At 38.5% G+C, this 22,504-nt stretch overlaps 1 protein-coding gene across 2 annotated transcripts in view; it reads right to left on the bottom strand.

Moving 5' to 3' along the window:
* The window catches only part of LOC133657437 (adhesion G protein-coupled receptor A1), a 541,657-nt gene that overhangs the window by 394,740 nt on the left and 124,413 nt on the right, over positions 1–22,504 (bottom strand). For both annotated transcript variants that reach the window (XM_062058763.1, XM_062058762.1), the window contains exons 3-6: positions 19,060–19,131; positions 5,523–5,594; positions 5,330–5,401; positions 5,055–5,218 (exon numbers count right to left, since the gene is read on the bottom strand). In XM_062058763.1, coding sequence (XP_061914747.1) covers positions 5,055–5,218; positions 5,330–5,401; positions 5,523–5,594; positions 19,060–19,131 — 380 coding nt within the window. The remainder of the gene's footprint in view (positions 1–5,054; positions 5,219–5,329; positions 5,402–5,522; positions 5,595–19,059; positions 19,132–22,504) is intronic.

The raw sequence follows: 22,504 nt of genomic DNA on the forward strand, positions 1-22,504 counted from the left end.
CCATTCAGCTTCTTTCCTTGTATTAGCAATGCCATTTTGGATTTGCTGTTGGCAAGCTTCACAATGATGACTGGCATGGTAATGTAGCATCTTCTATAGTGAAATGCACACATCAATGGAGTTAATCTCGACATCAATTCCCTTTGATGGCAGAAAGTTGACCACTTGTTGCACCGATGAAGCATCATCCATGTTGTCTGGTTGTCCTCCGTTGACAACTGGTCTTGTATAGATCGAGGCTTAATGCCTCGCCCTGCAACAATGATGTCATTATGTCGTGTAAACTGATCCATTTCCTCTTTGATGTTTTCCAAAACACTAATATTCCCCTGATTGGTGATATATTGTTGCCTGGCTTTCAACTGTTGGTGCTTTGCTGCTATCTTCTTTTTAATGTTCTCCGCAATACTGCTGTTGTCCCAATGGGTGTTATCTTGCTGCTTGGCATTCAACTTGTGGCGCAATATTGCATTCTCCTCTTTCAGCATCTCCATTTTCTGTCCTAATGCTATGTTGTCTTCACTGACAATCTTAATTTCTTCTCTAAACTTGCTAATGTATATCATATCATTACCATAATCTTTTATCTCTCTGACAATCTGTACTTGGAGATGTTCGACATCTTTTTGCAAACACTTGATAATCTTTTCATGGACCTTGTTGACATCACTTTGTACCTTATTGACATTGCTTTGTAGAGTTCCTATTAACGCTTTTAAGTCTGGTTCCACGTCTGGCGATCCCATATTGCTCCGCTGACTTTGTCTTGTTATGCTCATGTTTGCCAAGTGAAGGCGTTGGTGTTATTTGGCCGCAAGCGGCAGCTCTAACATGGTTTTTCACATACCCTACAACAGCCAGAGCTGTATCAGCCTTTCTAGTAGATCATTTGTGTGTTCAGAAGCGCTTAAAATGTGTCCAACTCTTACGGTTTTGTTGTTTAGCTAGGGGTTGCTTGGCAACGGCTTTGACCTCGCATCAAAGTTAGTCCCTGGCTTTCTGCACCTTCGGTTCGCTTGCTTTAGCAAATCTGTGCCTCCCGCCGGGCATCATTTCAGTCGAATATGTTAGCAAGATATCCTGTAACTGTGATCACAATTAGTAGTCAGGAATTTTTTTTTTTTTTGTCAAAACGGTGGTGTCTTGAGCAAAGCTCTTCTAGTTTGTGTTCTCTGTGGGAAACAGGAAGTGACATAAAGCAGGGGTCCCCAACATTTTTTGCACCAGGGACAGGTTTAATGCAGGCATTATTTTCACGGACCGGCCTCCCACGTGTGGCAGATAACTATAGCAAATAAGTGCATGAAAAATTAATACATGAAAAAACTCACCATAATGTTGAATTAGTGAGAGCCTCTGGCCTTTTTCCTTTGCAAAAAAGTTATCCGTATATCTTTGTTTTTTACTCATTTCTGCTTGTAGTAGGCTTCATTTTGGCTTTAGTATCACATTCAAGGACAAGAGCATATATATATATATATATATATATATATATATATATATATATATATATATATATATATATATATATATATATATATATATATATATATATATATACATAATAAAGCTAGAAATACTTGCCATTAGTTCCAATAGATTTCTGTGGATTTCTATTTTCATTCAAAAAGTTATGTATTCATATGTTGTGCAATATTTCATATGTATAAACACTAATGTTAGCTTTTCTTGGTCTTGTGATGATGTAATAAAGGGTACCGTTCTCGTTTGCAACTTACAAAGCAACATCATGGCTGACCACTCGAAAGAGTTTACAAACAATGCACCCCCGAATATTACATCTAAAGTGTGGTAAAGGTTGGGATTTGTATTTTTTTTTTTCAAAAGAATCGACAGTTGGATAAAAGTATGGCCATTTGTGACATTTGGAAAGCAATAAAGTAGTTGTAGCACCACGAATCTGACCACTCACCTGTTGTGATGGCATTGAGACACTCAAGCCGGCAATGAGGGACCTAAGAATGCTAATGCCAGGGGACCTACCAACTGGCAAAACACGAGGACGCTGATTTAAAGACTTCCAGCTCCAACTTCGCCACAACTCTGTGAGGTAAACACAGCATCTACTACACTGTTCATTATGCTAAATACTTAGCTCAGAGCTGCCAAGCCTCACGTTTAAGCATGAGAGTCACGCAATTTAATCGTTCATCACGCCACACTTGACATTTCTCACGCTTATATTTCCCCTACCATTCACTACTATATATTTAATTTTTTTAGAATAATAAACTTGTTTCCTTGTGGGGGTTAAGGGTTAGGGTTTCCCTCGTACTTCTAAATGCAATGACAACGAAGTCCATTCAATTTCCGTTAGTGGCGTGTCTAGGGTTGGCCACTCCACTCAGAGGCGGAACGATTTGAAGCAGTTTTTTTTTTTCCAAACTGTGTGACATGTACCACTCAGGCTCCATCTAGTCGTATGCCAAAGATATGCTTAATTCAGGGGTTCCCAAAGTTGGCCCGAGGAATTACCCAACTTAACTTTTTAAAGATAAATTACAAATTAACAATGTCAACCGAACTGTGAGGTCCACAGCAATTGGTACACACAACAAACCAAAGCACAGTCTCAGTATATAAGTAATAATTGGACAACCAATTTAAACTCATGGGCCAATGATTCAAAACCCAACACAGAACATTATAAAATAGGTGATACGAAACTCGCAGCTTGCCCACTAAACTATGTGGACATCATTAAAACATGTCTAATAGTACTACACAATTAAAAACATCACCCATTAAATCCATTTAGTGGACCTGGTGGTATATTCAAAACACTCTCCACACTTGGACATGTGTGATGCATTGTAGTTGCTTGAAGGACATCGATAGAAATTGGATGAATTGCAAGATATTTTTGATGGGTTACACAACTTTTTAGGAGGTCAAGGAAGTTAACAAGGTATGAATGGTTCACATACTGTTAATATTCAATGTTTTATCGATTATACTTCATATTGTAGTGGCGGCCAATCTAAACACTGATGTATACCTTCGTGTCACGTAAATTGCGTAGTTGTCTTCCTCCTCGCCCTGCGGCGCGGACATATTGCCGGACAATCTTAATCGGCGGATTCACCTCGCACATTTTTAGGTGGCGGGCAATATTATCCAGCATGCAGTGCAATCTTTATCTGCGCGCACAAATATGGGTGGCAGGCATTATTATTTGATTTATGATGACCGATGATGAGCAGCCAATTAAGTTCCAGACATCCGTGGTTCTTCACTAAACCTTAGTCATTTTAGTTGTGTATATTTTTTTACACAAGCGTGTTTCAAGTGTTTGCCTGCCAACGCAAGAACAGGCGCATTCATCTGTTTTGAACATTATCTCAGTCCCACCATATTTTGTTATTCTTCTGAGATTCTAGTTCTACTCAGTGCAAATACTCTGAAAAGCACACTGTGTAATATTTTAAATGTTTGTTTTGCCAGCAATGTAAAGAGTGGATTTGAATGAGGACCTAATCTGTTTAAATTTAAATCAAATGTTTATGAATTTTACTTTAGAGGAAGTTTTACATACTGTTTATTTGTTTAAAATGGATCCCCATCAGTTGCTACACAGTAGCCACTAATCTTCCTGGGGTCAAGACAACAACATCTAAATAAAATCTCACAATACATACATAAAAAAGACACTCAATAAAGGATATGCCTATAAAACGATAGACATACACAGTAATAGATTCCAATCCAATCCATCCAAAATAAAGGACACAAGGGCATAACAATCTTGAGTGTTTTTTTAAAAGCCCTTACATTATTTGGCTCATTTTATACACAGGCCAGCCTATTTTACTGGAAATCAGCTCTGTACAACACAGTTTTTTGTGTTACAAACATATGATATTTTAGAGTGCAAGATTGTTGGCCTTATTAGTAGTTTTTTTAGTAAGCGCTTATCAACATATATCCATGATAGATTGTGGTGCATACTGTGAATGCAAATCCAAAGTGGGCACTTCAATGCCAATCCTGTGGCCTTATTTTGCATAAGTTGGATCTTTTGAATATCTTTCTTTAGAGCGCATAACCAAATCATGTCGGAGCAATAATCAAGATGAGACACATCCATCCATCTATTTTCTACCGCTTGTCCCTCACGGGGTAACAGGAGTGGCTGGAGCCGATCCCAGCTGCATTTGGGTGAAAGGCGGGGTACACCCTGGATAAGTCACCACCTCATCGCAGGACAAGCACCATTCACACTCACACTGTAAAACTTTATGATTGAAAAATCAGTCCTAAAATAGGCACATATTCTAATAATAGAAAAAGTCCTGCCATTTTCAACACAGTCTTGTTTATATGACAAGACCAATTCAATGTATGGTTAACCCTAACAGCTTAGTTGTATGCACCTGTTTCAAAGTAAGTGACAGAGGCTGTACATTTTTTAATGCATGTTATTTAGAAAACGCCCATTACTGTCAACCAAACTGGATACACAGTGCAGTACTTTTCAGTACATTGTAGTAAACTGTATTTGTATTTTGCGCCAACTCTTGCATGTTGTCTGACGTACTGTAATAGCTCAATGCTCTGCAATATTGTTACTGTACATGGTGGTGGTAACCGTGGTAAACTATTATGGTAGCTACAGCTGCTCCTGGGGTAGACTGACTAATGTATACTGTTTCCCTTCACAGTTAGTGAATCAGAATTATGTAAACATGGTACGTAGTGCTAACCACTGCAATATTGAGCTGTTCATTATAATGACCATCATTGAAAATATATTAATCAACGTATTCAATAACTTTTGCAGAATTACAATTACTTATCTTTTTACAGTGATTAATTTATTTTTACAAGTGTAAAATTGCATGTGCACAATAGGTATGTAGACTTTACAATAGCGACAGTTTGAGTATGGATTAATTCAATGTATATTACTTTCTAATGTAAAAATAACCAATTATCACTCAACTAATTGTCTTTGCTCTACATTGTTCCAATGTATCAGTTACTCAGAATTTTTAAAGAATACTTTCCAATTTTCTATTGATGCTGGTGCTTACCGCAAGTGAGCTGCTGTTCACGTAGATTGCGGAACTCTAGCCCATGGAGATGTGTTGGAAACATGCACATCGTGTCGTTGCCAATCCTCACCGAGTTGCTTTGCGCCCAGAGGAGCAGCCACTTCAGCTGACAGTCACAGAACAAAGTCTCTGTACTGAAGTGTCTGGTGAGAACATTTCAAATCTTATTTCACAAATAAAAATAACTACTCAATTAATCAAGTGATTAATCCATTAATATGTATATTCCTAATATTGTTGTGTGTTTGACTTACAGTACTCTAAGAACAATGAGCTGTGTGAAGAGTCCAACCGTCAAAGTTGAAAATATATTTCCTGACAAATTCCTGCATGCAAAAACACAAAATTGTCAATCAATCAAGCCACATTGCTGTAATAGTTATGACAAATATGCTTTATTGATAGTGACTTCAATCTAATCTCTCCAGAAACAGATGGCTTACTCACAATTTTAAAAGACTGCCCAAATCCAGAAACATTTCAGGGGAGAGGCAACCAATCCTGTTGTTGGACAGATCCCTACAAAGACATACAAAGCCAAGAGAAATAGTCACTTACAGTTTTGTTAAGGTTATTTTGGATTTTTTCCTATTCAATAAAGAAAAGTCTAAAGAAAGATAAGGTCTTTAAAGTTTTTATTTTAGAACAAAAATAACATCATGATTACAGAGGAGAAAGTTTGATGCTGCAACAGAAAGGACAAAGAAAGAAGCAATAAGTCACAAAAGAGAGTGAGGGAGTCATAAAAATCTTCAAGATGTTCATATCTGCTTTGGGAAATGAGTAAGGATTGGCAGAACAAACATTTTCCTGGGAGGGTGGAGAAAATTGAGCAAAACACACTTCATCTGATTGTGATATTAGCAAAATCAAGAATGTTTTGATTAAACATTGAAAAGTCAGTCTCGATTACAAAAATAAACCACCCATTTAAAGAGTAACTGTTGACCAAAAGATACATTCAACATACATTAGTATATTAGCAAAACCAGGAATGTATTGATTTAACATTGAAAAGTCAGTCTCAATTACAAAAGTAAACCACCCATTTAAAGTGTAACTGTTAAAGTTAAAGTCCCAACGATCGTCACACATTTGTGCTCTGCATTTGACCCATCCCCATGTTCACCCCCTGGGAGGTGAGGGGAGCAGTGAGCAGGGTGGACACTCTAACCACAAAGCCACTGAGCTGGTTGACCAAAAGACAAATTCAACATAACTTAGTGATCAATCACATTACAGCAGTCTTTTTCCCAAGACTTACTGAAGGTGGGGGTTAGGGTGTAAGAAGAAACAAGTAGAGACATCTCCACCCAGCACCAGGAATGAATAAATTGTCTTATCTTTGACAAAACACAAGCACAGGCAGTTAAGGCGAAAAAAACGCTCCACAAACTTTGACTTCAATTGTGGTTTAAACAAGAGATTACTAAAAATATACATTTTATTAAAACAAGGTATAGCACACTAAAATCCCAGATTTTCACTGGACGTGTAACAGCTGCTAAACGGCTACAACACGGAAGGTCTCTGTGTGTCGCCTTCTGTCAATACCCACTGGCAGAGACTTGACTTGTGGAAAAGATAAAAGTGTGTTTTATATTTTATTTGTATTTGTCGAAAGCAACACTACAGCAACAACATCTCTGACAAACTATGCGGACACACTTCTCACGACATCCTGGCCGATTTTTGCTGAATTGATCTGTAGTGCTCTGACATTGGGCAAAAATTTTAAACTCTGCGTATATGTGGCAAAGATCTGTGGATGGCAAACCGATGCCGGTGCTGTGCGCAGCGCGTCCACAGGTGGTCGAAACGGTTTGATTGGAATGGAAAATATCGGCGGAGCCATTCAGTAGCCATTACGTATCTCATTGAAATATGGTTTAAAGGTGCTCACAGACTAGCGCGTACTGTGAACGAAGCGGAATGCGCACATAAAATATGCAGTCATCAGCGCTTCTATAGCACTGCCGTAATTGTAGTTTTCTGTGAAATGTCTGTTAAATCCTACATTCCTCACGATCTTTCAACCTTTTTTTGCCATGTTGTCCTACACTAACAACAAGGAAGTGGAGCTGCTCTGCCTGCGAGACGATGGTATGTATGGCCACTAAATACCACAAGAGATGAGAAAGAGGAGTCATGTCATGTCATGTCATGGTGGTGAAGGACATGTGAAGTATTGATGCTGAATAGCATTTTAAATTCCTCAAAATTGATTGATTGAAAATGGTATCCGAATAAACTGATGCACTCGGGAAGTCAACGCTCGCCTGTCGACGGTTGTCGCTCTGAGAGTACTCGCTATCGGCTATTCCGAACAAAGTGTTGCAGCCAGTTATCAACTGCTAAGGTAATACAAATTGTTGATTTTATGATATATAGTGGTATCTCAATTTGTGAGCATGATTCGTTCCATGACCAAGCTCATAACTCAAACCACTGGTATCTGAAACCAGCCCCACCCTTTGAAATTTATTTAAATCAATTCAAAATATGCGGCCATTTTGGCCCACTAAAAAAATTTATTTTAACATGTAACATGCCTTTAAAAAATTATAACTTTTAGTTAAGAACCAATATTTGAAAATCAATATACCGGTAATAGAAATTACTAGAAATAACTACAGTAGTTGTATAAAATAATGTGATAATAATGTACACCATTTACATTGGGTGTTGTGTGGCTAAGCCCGCTTATTCTGATTCTGCTTCTTCTGATTCTGATTATTATAAGCGACTCAATTTTATAGAGCTGGTTGCTTGTTTCTCTCGTGAGATCTGGCAACACAGTCCTTTCCGTATAGGAATAGTAACTAAGACATTGTTGTTTATGCTGCAATAGGGATCTTTTTGAGTGACAGACTGGAGAGGTCAGGGTTGACACTAACAGTCATGTATTTGACCTACTGATTTAGGCTAATGCTTGCTTGTCCAGTTCGTAGTGTTAGGAGAAAAGAACAAATTAAAACACATCAGGCAGAGCATTCAGCAGCTTCTTAATTTCAAGGATTAATGTCTGCTGCGTTGATCATATTGTTCAAAGTGGTCAGACTGATGGCGCTTTGGTCGTGCCACTTTGCCAAGTTTGCTCCACAGTTAAACATGTTTTCAATGGTTTGTTTTTCTGTTTTCAGTAGGTGTCATCCTTTGCACTCGCTCTCAGTTTGTGTGGTTGGAGAGCAGGATTTTGTCGATCTCTGGCTGTGTGCTGTTTGTTTATTTAAAAAGGACATTGTGGGTAGTAACACGCTACATTTACTCCAACTACTACTTTTAATGTAACATACTTTTTACTTTTACTTGAGTATTTGTGTGAAGAAGAAACTCTACTTGTACTACGTTGCACTGAGTTTCATTTTGATCCTTACATCTATTTATATCACAATAATTTCTAATCTACTGATTAAAGTTTGTAAAGACTATTCATTTTTCAGCGAGCCTTCTTCCGGCAAGCACTGTCACATGACTCTATTTTTCCAATCCAACGTAAGCTTTAGTGACGTTTGACTCCATTCCACCAATCAAACGTAGCCTGCCATTCTACCGGGCTAGGAATAACACGCTGGTAGTATGATAAAAGAGAAACCCACTTGTTTACTAAGTGTCAGAATGTTCCCAAAGACGACACTTTAATTACTTGCCTTGAAACCAGCACATCCCGGCTGTTTGAGAGAACTAGAAGTGGCAAGCAGAAACCTCCTAAAATGGTTGACTAAAAAGCATTACCCACATCACCAAATTGCAGTGGAAAGTACTTATCTCTCAGATCAAGAGCTTGAAAGTTAATAGCGCTAGCTTATTAGCATGCATCAGTATCTTATTCTACTGCATTTATATTCCAACATAGTTAGACAAGCTGAAATGACAGTGTGGCACACTGGGCCACCAGTCACAAAGAAAAGAGCATATAAACTATAATTTCACATGTAGGTGTGAACAAAGAAGAAACTGAATAATTTGACAAAACAGACTAATATTGTGCATAAAAATGTACTGACCGTAAAAGGTGACGTGATGTCAGACAAGGCAGCACAAATCTTCAATGATTAATTAAAAGTAAAAATAACATGTATGTCATGTGCTGTCATCTGTGTCAGTAGAAATGTGCACATTTCAGCTCACAATAATTCCACTTCTAACTAGAGAAAACATGCTGCAGTTGTAAATGTACAGTATAAACTGTACATGATTTTAATGTTTTACATACGCACGCTCACACCAACTCCATTTATAGTCAAAGAACCATTAAAAAAATAGCTCACTAAATAAATCAGAAGTTACAATACTTGAGTAGTTTACGGCAGTGGTACCGGGCCGCACAAGAAATAAATAAAAAAATGTAAACATTTTTTTTATTTTTTTTATCTTTTATTTTTTTATTATCCATCCATCCATCCATTTTCTACCGCTTATTCCATATCAACATAAAAAACACAAGACACACTTACAATTAGTGCACCAACCCAAAAAACCTCCCTCCCCCATTTATACTCATTCACACTCATTCGCACAAAAGGGTTGTTTCTTTCTGTTATTAATATTTCTGGTTCCTACATTATATATCAATACAATCTGAAGGGATACAGTCCGTAAGCACACATGATTGTATTTTTTATGACAAAAACAAAAAAACAAAAAATACCATACCATACCAAGCCCCCCCGTGAATATATATGTACAGTATGTGTATATGTATATTTGTACAGTGAATGTATATGTACAGTATGTGTATATGTATGTTTGTACAGTTAATGCATATGTACAGTATGTGTATATGTATGTTTGTACAGTGAATGTGCATGTGGATGAACGTACTTTGAGCATGTAGGTATGTACTGTATTTGTGTATGTATGTGGGAGCGTAGGTACCTATGTACGTACAGTATGTATGTATGAATAACGGTGCGTATGTGAGTATATGTGTATTTTTATCAGTGGCGTGCGGTGAGGTTAATGTCTGGTGAGGCACTGCATCATCACAGTCAGATTTACAAACATATAAACCCTAAATAGTATCTTATTCACCATGTGATTGGCAGCAGTTAACGGGTTATGTTTAAAAGCTCATACCAGCATTCTTTACACAACTGTAGCACACAAAAAAGCACATTTAATAAAAAAAAACATTATTATGGTCTTACCTTTCTTGCTGGACATCCACACAACCAGCCTTTGCGTGTGTACCACGCCGTTTAAAAAGAACGGGTCTTCTGTCCCGAAGTCAAAAGCAAATCTTTTAGCTCCGGCGTTGGTCTACCTTAAATTATTACCTCCTGCTTCGATTGAAAGTCCAGTTTAGAAAACTGTTTTATTTTACATATGTAATCCTCCATGTTTTTAATAAAAGTCCAGGCGAGAGGAAATAAACAATCGCTTGCAAACTTTTTTTTTTTCTTCTTCTGCGGCCGAGGAATGATCTCTGGGATCACTACTGCCCTCTACCACCAGGAGGCCGGATTACTGCGAGCCTCAACCAGTACGTCTTTTGCAGCAGATTTATGAATGCTCAGCACAAGAAATACGTTACACATACACAGTTTTTGACAAAATACACTGTACATTATATACCTCAGCTAACTAAACTATGCCATAGTTTAGTTAGCTGATATAATTCATATAGCAATACAGCCTCACTGCACAGCAGGCCAGCAGTTAGCCGAGTCATTGTGCACAATCCATGTTGAGGCACAAATCAGTGACGTGCCTCAACTGGCTGCTGATCACCGCACCGTCTCTTCTCAGTATTTGAACGGCAAATGTGAAAATAAAAATAAAAATAATCTAAAACTGGTGAAGTTAAATGGAAAATAACATTAGTATAATCACTGGATACATATAACAATTTAATATATATTTTAAATGTTTTTTCTTTCCATGATGGCAGGTGAGGCCCCGCCTCCCCTGCCTCTAGTGACTGCACGCCACTGATTTTTATGTACAATATATTTGACTCCCAGTGTGTGTGGGAGCCAGAGTACGGCCCCAGCCACCCAGAGCGCCCAACCCACAAACAGCAGGTGTGGCGCCCAGGGAAAAAGGGACCACCGGCTCCATGCACCCAGGCCGGCCAGCAACAGGAACCCCAGAGCCAGGCCCACCATGCCGCCCGGAAGAGCCAGCAGCAGGCCGCAGACAGACGCGCCCGGCAGAGGACAAGACACCGGAGAAGCAGGGGACAGCCAGCCTTCAAGCCAGCGAGAGACCACACTTCACACGGGCAGAAAGGCGGGACGCCCCGCCTGAGGGGCCCAGAGACTCCCTGCAACCGGACGGGAAGACCGCCCCCGCCCCACCAGCAACCGGGCTCCCACGAGCCCAACCCCCGGAGAGCACGGCACGGCCCGCCCCAGGCCACCCCACCCAAGTCGGCCACCGCAGGACCGCCCAGCACGAGCCCACGGGAACCACCCACCCCACCCGCAGGGACCCCAACGGTGGAGATGGAACAACCAGCAACCGCCCTGTCGAATCCCCCCGAGGGGAAAAAAATTAAACATAAAAATAATAATAATAAAATACAAATTAAAAAAAATATATGTTTATATAAAAAAACAGAATTAAAAGAACATCACAGACACGCTGACACACAAGGTGACTACCCCAGCAGCTGGCCGACTTGCAGCAGCTCGGAATACCTTGCAGCACCAAGCTACCACAATAGACGCGGGGACTAGACCCAGCAGGCCCCAACCAAGACGGGCACCTAGAAGGGATGGACGGTTGGACCCAGGAGCTCCAGACACGCAGCCCGGATGCAGTTGCCTGAGGCGCCGACCCAGAGCGTACCCCCAGAACTATATAAACCGTATTTTTCGGACTATAAGTCGCAGTTTTTTTCCATAGTTTGGCCGGTGGTGCGACTTATACTCAGGAGCGACTTATGTGTGAAATTATTAACACATTACCGTAAAATATCAAATAATATTATTTAGCTCATTCACGTAAGGGACTAGACGTATAAGATTTCATCGGATTTAGCGATTAGGAGTGACAGATTGTTTGGTAAACGTATAGCATGTTCTATATGTTATAGTTATTTGAATGACTCTTACCATAATATGCTACGTTAACATACCAGGCACGTTCTCAGTTGGTTATTTATGCGTCATATAACGTACACTTATTCAGCATGTTGTTCACTATTCTTTATTTATTTTAAATTGCCTTTCAAATGTCTATTCTTGGTGTTGGGTTTTATCAAATACATTTCCCCCAAAAATGACACTTATACTCCAGTGCGACTTATATATGTTTTTTTTCTTCTTTATTATGCATTTTCGGCCGGTGCGACTTATACTCCGGAGCGACTTATGCTCCGAAAAATACGGTACATATATATATATATATATATATATATATATATATATATATATATATATATATATATATATATATATACACACACACATATATATACACATATGCATATATACATACACATATACACACTTATAAACACACACATACTGTACCTATACCCATACATGCACAAACACATATACATACATACACACCCTACTTTTTGAGAAGGACTGATATACTTTAATTACCGATGGAATATCGAATTTAACTGTGGACAAATACTACAACTGCTACCGGAATGCCTGTAACTCAAATTATGGATGCAACTTAAAGCATAATAAAAAGCAGAGACAAGTTGAGGTTCTCGTAGGTTGAGGTACTACTGTACTGTGTGTTACATCTAATGCGGATCAAAAAATAAATGCGGAGCAATGTTTTGTGTGACATCAATGCACGGAGCATACTCTGCAGGGTCGTAAAATGTGTGCTTTATGAGGAAGGGCATAACGTAATTCCACTTTGAGTCCACATGAACGCCGTTCGACGTACGTTCCACCCCAGTATTTTATGTATATATATATATATATATATATATATATATATATACATATTAGGGTTGTACGGTATACCGGTTTTAGTATAGTACCGCAATACTAATGAATCATTTTCGGTACTACATCGCCTCTGAAACGTACCGGTTCCGCACCTCCCCGCGCCAGCGTCGTCCTTACGTCATGACATTGCTGGTTTTACTAGCAGACGAGCATGTTCGGTAGAACACAATCAATGAGTACTTACAAGAAGACACAGTGTGTAGACAGAAAAGGGAGAACGCTTCACTATACACCGTAGCTCACCGGCATCAAAATGTAAACAAACGCCATTGGTGCATCTACACCTGACATCCAATGTAATTATATCAAGTACAGGCACGTATCTAGTCGATACTACTATGATTATGTCGATATTTTTTGGCATCACAACATCTTCTTTCGTTTTTTTAAAATGTATATTATGTTTATAAACTCAGGAAATATGTCCCTGGACACATGAGGACTTCGAACATGACTAATGTATGATCCTGTAACTACTTGGTATCGGATTGATACCTAAACCAAACTACCAAAACTAATGTAAAGTATCAAACAACAGAAGAATAAGTGATTATTACAATTTAACATAAGTGTAGATAGAACATGTTAAAAGTGGGCTCTGTACCGAGGATGTCGTTGTGGCTTGTACAGCCCTTTGAGACACTTGTGATTTAGGGGTATATAAATAAACATTGATTGATTGATTGATTGATTGAAAAGAGAAAGTAAGCAGATATTAACAGTAAATGAACAAGTAGATTAATAATCCATTTTCTATCACTTGTCCTTAATAATGTTGACAAAATAATAGAATGATAAATATGTTACTGCATACGTCAGCAGACTAATTAAGAGCCTTTGTTTGTTTACTCACTACTAAAAGACAAGTTGTCTTGTATGTTCACTATTTTGTTTAAGGATTTAACTGCAATAATAAACATATGTTTAATGTACCCTAAGATTGTTTGTTAAAGGCCTACTGAAATTATTTTTTTTTTATTTAAACGGGAATAGCAGATCCATTCTATGTGTCATACTTGATCATTTCGCGATATTGCCATATTTTTGCTGAAAGGATTTAGTAGAGAAAATTGACGATAAAGTTCGCAACTTTTGCTCGCTGATAAAAAAAAGCCTTGCCTGTACCGGAAGTAGCGTGACGTCACAGGAGCTAGGATTCCTCACAATTCCCCATTGTTTACAATGGAGCGAGAGAGATTCGGACCGAGAAAGTGATGATTACCCCATTAATTTGAGCGAGGATGAAAGATTCGTAGATGAGGAACGTTACAGTGAATGACTTGAGAGGCAGCGATGGACGTATCTTTTTTCGCTCTGACCGTAACTTAGGTACAAGCTGGCTCATTGGATTCCACACTCTCCTTTTTCTATTGTAGATCACAGATTTGTATTTTAAACCACCTCGGATACTATATCCTCTTGAAAATGAGAGTCGAGAACGCGAAATGGACATTCGGTGCCTTTTATCTCCACGACAATACATCGGCGAAATGCTTTAGCTACGAGCTAACGTGATAGCATCTTGCTTTAACTGCATATAGAAACAAAAGAAATAAACCCCTGACTGGAAGGATAGATAGAAAATCAACAATACTATTAAACCGTGGACATGTAAATACACGGTTAATGCTTTCCAGGCTGGCGAAGGTTAACAATGCTGTGCTAACGACGCCATTGAAGCTAACTTAGCAACCGGACTGCACTGAGCTATGCTAAAAACATTAGCTCTTCACCTACGCCAGCCAGCCCTCATTTGCTCATCAACACCCGTGCTCACCTGCGTTCCAGCGATCGGCAGAAGGACGAAGGACTTCACCCGATGCGTTTGGCGGCCCGGAGACGTAGGAAGTCAAGGTGAAGTCGGCGGCTAGCGCGGCTAGCGCGGCTAGCGCGGCTAGCGCTCCAACAAAGTCCTCCTGGTTGTGTTGCTGTAGTCCGCTGCTAATACACTGATCCAACCTACAACTGTTTTCTTTGCAGCCTTCATTGTTCATTAAAAAAATTGCAAAAGATGTTCAGAATACTGTGGAATTATGAAATGAAAACAGAGCTTTTTGTATAGGATTCTACGGGGTACCATAACTTCCGTTACTCGGACTTCGTCACGCGCATACGTCATCATACAGATATTTCCCGGGAATTTTAAAATGTCACTTTATAAGTTAACCCGGCCGTATTGGCATGTGTTGCAATGTTAAGATTTCATCATTGATATATAAACTATCAGACTGCGTGGTCGGTAGTAGTGGCTTTCAGTAGGCCTTTAAAATAAAGCCAATAATGCAATTTTTTTGTGGTCCCCTGTATTTACAAAAGTACCGAAAAGTATTGAAATAATTTTAGTACCGGTACCAAAATATTGGTATCGTTACAACACTAATATATATATACATATGTATATTATATATACATACATATGTATGCATATATATATATATATATATATATATATATATATATATATATATATATATATATATATATATATATATATATATATATATATATATATATATGATATGACAGAACACAAATGGTTTAACAGTGAACCACTTTGATGTTGGAATATCTAAATCCTAGAAAAGATTGCAAGTCCATCCACATGCTAACTTTGTTTAGCCGCTTTACATAACTATGTCCAATGTACAGATACTTAAACACGTGCACAATGCAGAAGGTGCCGGAGCGCTGCAGCGTCTATGGCTTTGTGCCCTCATGCTCTGTAATTAAAGACCTGCTTTGCTGGAGCAGCTGTGGGAAAATAAGCAGTGCACTCAGTAATCACTGGTTGGGGAGCACTTAAATTAACACTTTGATTCTCCCAAGCCTGGCAACACACACACAACCCAAAATCAGCATGGCTATCTCAGTGCCTGTGTCCTTGATGGACAGATCCCACAAAACTATCAAAGTGCAATCATCAACATAAAAGTAAAAGGCAACATAATTACGTGAACAAAATAGTACACAAAAAACAATTAAACACGGTTAAACTCCAGCTGTATTTTGTCTATTGATGTACAAATGTTAAAGTTTGAAAGACTCAAAGCGTTGATAAATCAATCACAAATTGTAATAATTAAAGCAAAAGCTGAACAATGGCAGCTCACAGGTTTTGTTGTAGTTACTTCTTTTTTTTACATCAGGGCTATCAAAACTGTTACCATCGAGGGCCGCACACAGGACAAACAGAACATAACTTATATTCATATTTTTTTCTAAAACACAAAGAAAATGTTAACTCTACTTTTCCATTTTCTGCTATTTTGGGTGTTTATTCTATTTCTACAATAAAAACAAATGGACATTGTAAATCGCATTTTGGACACCCTGACTTACGTATTTCACTGAGAAGGCAAAGTATTACTAAACGATGGAAGAGGGTCTGCATGCCCTGCCTTCCTTGCACTATCATAAGCCGGGACTTGCATGAGTCAAAAGCCGGGCTACACGTTTGTGAAACATTATCTGCATGCTGTCTTTTTATGGGCACTTTAATGCACACTCCCTGGCCTTTTGGCCCTGCATGCTTGGATCTCTGCTCCAGTGGCAAATGTGTCACCTTTGATTGCAGAGTAAAAATGACACAAGAGACACTTCCCGCACTTTACTATGTAAGGTTGAATCCCAAATCTGCCCTTAACCCTTTCTCTTTCATTGTGCCCTTCGACAAAGAGGGCCAAGATGTGACGCTTTAAAAAAAGACACCACTCATTTCACACACCTAGTCGCTTGGTGGCTGACCGATAAAGTATAAAAAGTGAATGTCACAGTATTCAGAAGCTACAATATGTACAATAGTTGTGTTAGCCAGGTCGAGCATTTCAAACATGGCTAAAGTAAATTCTGAAAGTAAATCATCGGTCTCATCATTCATAAAATGTAGTAAATTGTAGTGAAGTCTGTTCGATGCTAGTCTGACTTTGAGTTAGCTAACAAGCGATTTTATGACAAAAATAGCATCCAAAACATTGTCAATATTTACGTGGGGTGGCAAAGGACTGAAAAGCTGATAAAACTTAATTGTCAATAAATCAATAATGCTTATAATTACTTACATGTATGTGCTTTCTGCTCAGTCATATTTTCAGAACAAAGGAAAACGACAGTAAAAGGCTTAGACAAGGGGAAAAGGGGAGATTTGGTATTTCATCCATCCATCCATTGTCTACCGCTTGTCCCTTTCTGGGTCGCGGGGGGTGCTGAAACCTATCTTAGCTGCATTCGGGTGGAAGGCGGGGTACACCCTGGACAAGTCACCACCTCATCACAGGGCCAACACAGATAGACAACATTCACACTCACGTTCATACACGAGGGCCAATTTAGTGTTGCCAATCATCAGCCAAATTAATGTGTATTGTGTGGGAATTCAATATGCATCTATACTGAACTAAAGAATGTGTATACTGAAAATCCCAAATACATAATATCGCGTACCACCTAAACTTCTAACTTCACAAACATCCACACTTACGGACTGAACTTACACCAAATGCAGTCAGACAAGTCAACCACTACACTAATAGGGCTGGGCGTATCAATACCAAATTGAGTATTGGTATTGAATCGATACTTTTGTAGCATTTTCTCTTCTACACATCCAACAAATTATTGGATTTTTTTATCAGAGTTTATGCGACTGTTGCATCTCTTCTCATCTGTCAGTGAAAACAACACATCGCTCGCTCTCTCTTTCTGCTGCTCAGGCACACTTATCCCCTCCCCTTCCTTGCCCTACTGACATTACTTTTCCAAAATATATGTGTGTAATGAAAGTTATTTTGGTTGTTTTGTTTACATTTTAATATTTACATTTGTGTTACATTGTTGCTGTATTTTGTTGTTTTGTAGTAGTGACTTTTTTCTCAAATAGTTGTGCCTAGTAGAAAGCAAAAGATAAATTGTTGTTTTCTTATTATATACTATTACATTGTTGTATTTAGCTATTAAACCATTTTTTTGCATACAATAGTTGTATGTCTCCTTTTAATTACAATCCACTAACTACAGGCAAAGTCACCAAATTATTCAATAATTCTAACATTTCAAGTCAAAAGTATCAATATCAGTATTAGTGATACTAACCCTGTAATTACATGGTATCAGATTGATACCAAAATTCCCGGCATCACCCATCCGTATACACCAGTGACCTTGGCAATAAACACCAGACGCATAAATCATAATGTTTAATACCTTCAGTCGGTAAGTACGAGGGTTTAGTAAATATACACACTGTTGTACACCACAAACGTTAAAATAATGCTGCCCTTGCTTTTAACAGCACATACCTCAACACTTAACACAAGTCATTCAATTGCACAGTTGTTTACTCTAATTAATATGAACCACACATTGAGCAATTCCTTTGCCTTAATCATAATTATACATACATACTTACTAATAGTTTATTATTGTACTTGATCAATAACCTGTTTACGCTGTGTGTTGGGCCAATGCAAGAGATCAATAAATTATGTCTAATCTGATGTAACCTTTTCAAAAATAGAAATAGTTTACAGGATCCAAAATGCAGCTGTCAGGTAAACACACGGTCAGGACACCTCTTATCCGACTCGCACATTTTAACCCAGTCAAAAAGCCCTTTTTTTTATATAAGTAAGTGACTCATAAAAAAGATATTCAAAGCGCCAGTAGGCCGAAAGGCTAGAAAATAATCTTAATAAATTGGCCAACAGTGTCAGCAGAAGGTCAGTAGCTCTCTTCCCCAAAATTCTAAGTACAGTTAGCAGTGATTTAAGAGTCAAGGGCAAAAGCTTGTAATTTAACTGAGTAGCTTCCAGTTATAGAAGTGCCCTTCTTTATTAATATAAAACTGGAGAATTTTGCCCTCAGTTAGGTATCCTTGCCGAGCACAAGAACGTCCAGCAATGCCTGAAAGTGTAGTTGTTTAACATTGGTGGCATTTACATATATTTTAGTCATTTTTTACACAGTGTTTAATATACTTTTTAACCCCCTGTAATCTCTCAAAGCTAAATGAGTTTTTCCCACGTCCCCTAGAGAAGGCTATTACTAAACTTCATCATACTTACAGTCTTCTCAAAGCCAGCAGACCACGGAAAGCCCAGGGCTCCACTGTGCTTATCAGATTATTTCTCAGATCTCTGGAGAGGACAAACAAGAGAGAAAGATGAGAGTTAAGAGTTAAGTCAGTGATACATAGTCTGTGAACAAAGACCATGGACGTGGGACTCTTCCAAATTCATACATATTCGTTCAGTTGGTACCATAAAGTTATGTCAAAAGTGGGCAATAATGTTTCATCTTACAAAAGTCAATATCAGATATCGAAAAGTGGTATTAAACTGTGCACGTCTGTGGCATGCTTTATTTAATCGTCTATGGCATGCTTTATTTAATTTAACATCACACAATACATATTATTTGCACAATACAATAATAATGTATAATATATAATACTTTAAATACAATGCAAAACTAACAGCAGTACTTATGGACTTTATTTTTGTTTTCACTTTAACATCACACAATACTTTATTTTTTGCAAAACACAATAACAATGAAGATAATACATTGAATGCCATGCAAAAATGACAACAGTATTTTTTTATTTTTTTGTTTTGTTTTCAATCCGTAAAAAAGTACCTGCTAGCGAGAAAGTGCTAACCATTTCCTGATTGCTTAACATTCTCCACCACATCCAGCCAAGCAGGAATAACACACATGTTGTGGTTTTATACAAGGAGTCTGTGTCTACCACCAACACCCAACCCAAAACATCTGACACTAATAAAACTAGTGGTTTTGTCTGCCGGTCAAAGAAAATGTCCTGATATTGTCTTTCTGGCTTTCTATTAATATCCACTTTTGACCAAGTGTCATATAAAAATGGGTGCTCCTGTTTTTTTTATAAATGTCCATAACACGTAAAGAAGAGGAGCCAAATGTCATCGTTTTTTTTTAGCTTACTTTTAGACAGGACAGATTGGAGTCAGCCAAAATGAATCAAACATAACCATCAAAAGTATACCAATAAGTGTGTTATAGTCAATGAATATACTGTACTATACCAAGTACACATTTCTAGGTATAAAAACAGACATATATACTGTATGTATATATATATATATATATATATATATATATATATATATATATATATATATATATATATATATATATATATATATATATATATATATATATATATATATGATAGGCTCCAGCGCCCCCCGCGACCCTGAAGGGAATAAGCGGTAGAAAATGGATGGATGGATGGATATATATGCATATATATATATATGGGCAGCACGGTGGTACAGGGGTTAGTGCATGTGCCTCACAATACGAAGGTCCATTGTTACTATAACAATCTACAAGGTTAATGTAGGTTGCTTCTCTTTCTTCCCCTCCATTTTTCTGCATTCTTTCGTATCTCAAGTTATCATTACGTATATGTATTGTTGCATTTGAACAATTGTATTGTTGATAATAAAGGTAAAGTACTGGTATTGTTTATTATCAATAGCACTATTTCTATTGGTATTCATATTGCTCCATTTTTAGTGTAATAATGCTCATTGTCATTTCTGTATTTTTTTAAAAATTTTCGCTAACTGCTTATTTGCTATTACTTTTACCATCATATTTGTACATGTCGTATTTGCTGATGTTGCTCTGTTGTTGTTGTTGTTGTTGTTGTTGTTTTTGTCTCTCTGTCTAATCCCCCTCTTGTCCCCACAATTCCCCCCTCTGTCTTCCTTTTTCTCTCTTTCTATCCCCTCCTGCTCCGGCCCGGCTGCACCAAATGATAATATAAATACATTTAATAAAGTCAAAATACAAGTAAGGCAACAAGAGAAGTATCCTACACTTCTCTTTTGTAAAGTAAATCTGAACAGCCGATATGGGCATCTACATCTGCTATATGATTTGCCCGAGAAGCTGGGCAGGACATTATAAAAAAAAAAGAAAAAAAAAAAAAAAAGAAAACAATACGAAGGTCCTGAGTTCAATAAAAATGATTCCCGGGCGCGGCACCGCTGCTGCCCACTGCTCCCCTCACCTCCCAGGGATGGGTCAAATTCAGAAGACAAATTTCACCACACCTAGTGTGTGTGTGACAATCATTGGTACTTTAATTAATTAATTAATCCCGGGCTCGGGATCTTTCTGTGTGGAGTTTGCATGTTCTCACCGTGACTGCGTAGGTTCCCTCCGGGTACTCCGGCTTCCTCCCACCTCCAAAAACATGCACCTGGGGATAGGTTGATTGGCAACACTAAATTGGCCCTAGTGTGTGAATGTGAGTGTGAATGTTATCTGTCTATCTGTGTTGGCCCTGTGATGAGGTGGCGACTTGTCCAGGGTGTACCCCTTCTGCCTGAATGCAGCTGAAATAGGCTCCAGCACCCCCCGCGACCCCAAAAGGGACAAGCGGATCGGCCGCCGATATTTGCCAAAAAATGCGTATCGGCAAGGCATGGGAAAATGCCGATCCAGATCCAGTTTAAAAAACAACTCCGGTCCGTGTTTTCCAACGCACCGATTTAAATAATACATTCCACTTTTCTGCTGCTCCCCAGTTTCCGTTCCGCATTTTCCAGCACACCTTCAACACATCCACAAGTCTGTGGATTCTCACGCAGTTGCTCTTCGCTGCTGGCATTACACGACAGGCTCTTCTCACTCTTCTTTGTCTCCCTCTCTCACACAGCAAGCGCACCTTCTTACACACGTCACATACTGTCATGTCATACGTCACATACGTGTATGCCCCTCCCCGAGCAGAGAGGTAGCAGCATGGCTAACGTTAGCTGTGATGCTAGCGCAGCCGTGCGAGCAACGTTCCCTCTAAGGTGCGCGCCTGTGCAATTGCGCACTGCTCAAGCGTCAACTGCACATAGCAATTATATGCCACGCACAAAATCAAATAAAAAAATGAGCGCATAACAATTTTCGACACACGGACACGACAGATAAAACAGTTTTCGTCATCATTGTTCAAATATTGTAACGTCTGTCGAGACGCTTATCTCCATTCGGTGCCACACGCCCACACCATCAAAATGCCGAGGCAAAAATTTCCTCATCAACACCGCATGAAAAAATTAGTTATTTTTTTAGTTGTGATTTCCTTCTCTGCATGAAAGTTTAAAAGTAGCATATATTTATGCAGTATGAAAAAGAATGTTTTAATGTAGACATGCAAACCTTGAAAGAAAATTTTGAAAATCAAGACTACATTTCCTGCCAATGGGTGCATTTATACCCTATATTTTAACTTTAGATTTATTCTCACATCAAACTCTTTTGGCTGTATTTTTGACACTTACATCCGGCGCCCCCCTCCACACCCCGGATTATAAATAATGTAAATAATTCAATGTAATTATCTTGTGTGATGACTGTATTATGAGGATAGTATATATCTGATAGTATTTATGTGTATCATGAATCAATTTAAGTGGACCCCGACTTAAACAACTTGAAAAACGTATTCGGGTGTTACCATTT

This window comes from Entelurus aequoreus, linkage group LG09 (assembly GCF_033978785.1).
Source record: "Entelurus aequoreus isolate RoL-2023_Sb linkage group LG09, RoL_Eaeq_v1.1, whole genome shotgun sequence".
In the NCBI taxonomy this organism is placed as follows: Eukaryota; Metazoa; Chordata; class Actinopteri; order Syngnathiformes; family Syngnathidae; genus Entelurus; species Entelurus aequoreus.